Raw genomic sequence first — 3230 nt, forward strand, 5'->3', positions numbered from 1 at the left:
AATGAGTGAATGAATGAATGAATGAATGAATAAATAAATAAAACAAGACAGCGTTCAAAATACGGTTACTCAACTAAATGAATGCTTCAATGAATGAATGAATAAATAAATAAAACAAGATAGCGTTCAAAATACGCTTACTCAACTAAATGAATGAATGAATGAATAAATAAATAAAACAAGATAGCGTTCAAAATACGGTTACTCAACTAAATGAATGAATGAATGAATGAATGAATGAATGAATGAATGAATAAAACAAGATAGTGTTCAAAATAGGGTTACTCAACTAACTAAATGAATGAATGAATGAATGAATAAATAAATAAAACAAGATAGCGTTCAAAATACGGTTACACAACTAAATGAATGAATGAATGAATGAATGAATAAATAAATAAAAGAAGATAGCGTTCAAAATACGGTTACTCAACTAAATGAATGATTGAATGAATGAATGAATGAAAAAAAAAAAGTAAACTACATAATATAAAAGTAAATAAAAATAAATGAAACTACCTAACCTAACTTGACACTCCAACGAAAGTCACCAAACTACGTCACCACGGGCAAATTTATATTCATAAGCTACTTAATATTCAGGTGCTACGCTGTAGTGATATCAGCGCGCCAAAATGAATATTCATGAGCTAAGCCCTAGCTGTAGTAGGATTCGCGAAGTGTCTCTCCGGATGTGTTCATCACAGGCAGCATCGCGGAGGTGAGCGAGTGAGAGTGACTCTCTCAGCAGCATCATGGCGGAGCAGAGCGACTCCCCGGCGGCCGTCCAAACCTCGCAGCCGGCGCTCACCAGCAGCTGGCCCATTGTCAAGGAGGCGTACGAGCTCCAGGAGGTGATCGGTAGGTAGTTGCAGATGGATTTGAGCCCGTCATTGGCTTCGATTTGTTGCTTTGGTTTAGGCCTACCGGCTTTTTTCCCATATGCACCGGCCGATGACAGTAATGCAATGCGGATGTGACAAGTGAAGCTTCCTATCATATGTTTTGGAGCTATTAGATGTAATGATAGCGCGCGTGTAATGAGTGATGATGCCTTATAATAGCACGTGTCCAGTGAGACGTCAGGCTACTGTGACGTTTACAGTAAAGGTGCTGTTATTATTATACACAGGGAAGGTTATTGTGACCAAAAAGTGCAACCAAGTTCCAGGGGTTTGAAGTTGATGCATTGCGCAGGGTGGCGGATATTTAACAAAACGCTAATAGCAGCGACAACGAGAGTAATTATTATGATTTGACATATTTTAAGATATTAATATTCTGAGTGTGTAGTGCATGTGTGCATCTTGTCGCCACTTGCACTTGTCTGCGAGATTCAAAGGTGTCATTTGCTGCATGCGATGAGTTTGCGCTCGTCTCACGACGCCCTCTGCTGCTCAGATCAAGCACTTCTCATGTCTCAAAAGTGCATTTAGTAATTTTTTTTTAGCTAATTCAAAAAGTTCTTCAGAAAGAAATGAACAGCAGTTTTGAGAAATTGAATTACAATGACACATTTATATAGCCTACGTCACTGAAGCACAATTGGTGGATTGATCTTATAACACATTGACATTAGATATATCAATTTATGTATTTTATGTTTATGCTTTGTAAAGTGCTTTAAACACTGACTAATGTACATATTATTATTATTATTATTATTATTAGAATGTATATGTATATTTTATATTACACAGCACACACAGTACACATATTAACCCTGTAAAGCCTGACACATGAAATAATAGTCAGAATCAAATTGAATGGAACAATTTATTGAAACTTCAGACTATATACTGTGTGTATATATATATATATAATTATAGAATTATGATACTCAAAGGCCCAAACTGAACAAAAATATGCAATTCCGTGTAGATGCTGATATTTATATGGATAAAATTCTGATGGCTTGTATTGTAAATCAATGAGATCTTTGTAACAGTATAACAGACTACTTACATAAAATGATATAAATATCAGTCACCACTCAATATCCCCCAATAACATGTTTTAGTAAGATGATATTTAAATTAGTTTTTGGATCAAAGCTTTTATTGTGGAACTCAAAGCATATAATGCAAAGCAATACAATAATGATTGAAAGATGAACAAATAAACGTTCATCAAAAACCTGATGATCATATTTAATATTAACATTTTAACATGATTTAAAAAAAAAACGATATATGGATAATCAAGTAAATCGAAGCTGCTTCAGTCCAGTAAGTGTTTATCTTGAAATATTAGAAAACTAGGGCTTATATAAAAGTTATTGTTATGCTAACTTTATAAACATCCTTAAAGATAATAGCAAAGCATCATGCAGTTGCGGATGTGTAGTTTATGCATACCTGCTTATGGGCTTTTATTGGTCAACAACAAGATGTTAGTTTAAAATTTCTATGAATTTTCCTTTTTTTCACTCTTTGTAAACACCTTTTTGTCTTCATTAGTTGAACGGTTAATATGAGGCCATACAGCATGCATAATAATTATAGCAAAAAGACTTCCCAATATATGACTTCTTTAATTTTATGAGTGAACTTTTCCTAATAATCAATATAGTGTTGTCACGGTACCATAATTTCAGTATTCGGTACCAATACCAGTGAAAATCCACGGTTCTCGGTAGCAATTTCGGTACCAAAGCAAAACACAAAAACATGCTAATTGAACAACATATTTATTAATAACGTTAAACAAAAATTAAATGTACAAAACCAATGCCATTCTTTATACTTATTTGTTAAGTGTTTCTAGTTTTCCCACAAGTAATAAAAGTATGAAAAAAGTAAACAAGTTTCACCCAAAAGTTTAGTCATAGTTCTGCTGCCACTGAAAAACATCTGTAAACTGTTGTCTGTTTTAGGGTTTGCTGGTGTGTTTCAGGATCTTCCTCAGTCTGCAGCTGTAAAAGGAAAATATAATATACTTCAGTAAAGCAATGGGCTGAGTCTGAAACTGTAGTATTAAAAACACTTTACAATAAGATTTTATTTGTTAGATAACACGACCTGACAATAAACAATAGTTATATGGCAATTATTATTCTTAGGGTTAATTTCAAAGTTCAGTCTGTTAAAATTATGTAATGCACAAGGTAAGGTGTTTGTATTAAATAACATTCACAAACATTAATGAATGTTTTAAAAATATATTGTTCACTCTCTGTAAGATGTTACTAGATCTAACATTGTACAGTAAAGTCTATACAGGAGATACAA

At 33.3% G+C, this 3230-nt stretch overlaps 1 protein-coding gene across 1 annotated transcript in view; it reads left to right on the forward strand.

The window, feature by feature from the left end:
* Positions 1-749: 749 nt before the first annotated feature.
* The window catches only part of LOC107677925 (STE20/SPS1-related proline-alanine-rich protein kinase), a 71433-nt gene continuing 68952 nt past the window's right edge, over positions 750-3230 (forward strand). The window contains exon 1 of the mRNA XM_016472993.1: positions 750-861. Coding sequence (XP_016328479.1) covers positions 756-861 — 106 coding nt within the window. The 5' untranslated portion in view covers positions 750-755. The remainder of the gene's footprint in view (positions 862-3230) is intronic.

Source organism: Sinocyclocheilus anshuiensis, unplaced genomic scaffold (assembly GCF_001515605.1).
Source record: "Sinocyclocheilus anshuiensis isolate Anshui unplaced genomic scaffold, SAMN03320099.WGS_v1.1 scaffold164, whole genome shotgun sequence".
NCBI classification, from domain to species: domain Eukaryota; kingdom Metazoa; phylum Chordata; class Actinopteri; order Cypriniformes; family Cyprinidae; genus Sinocyclocheilus; species Sinocyclocheilus anshuiensis.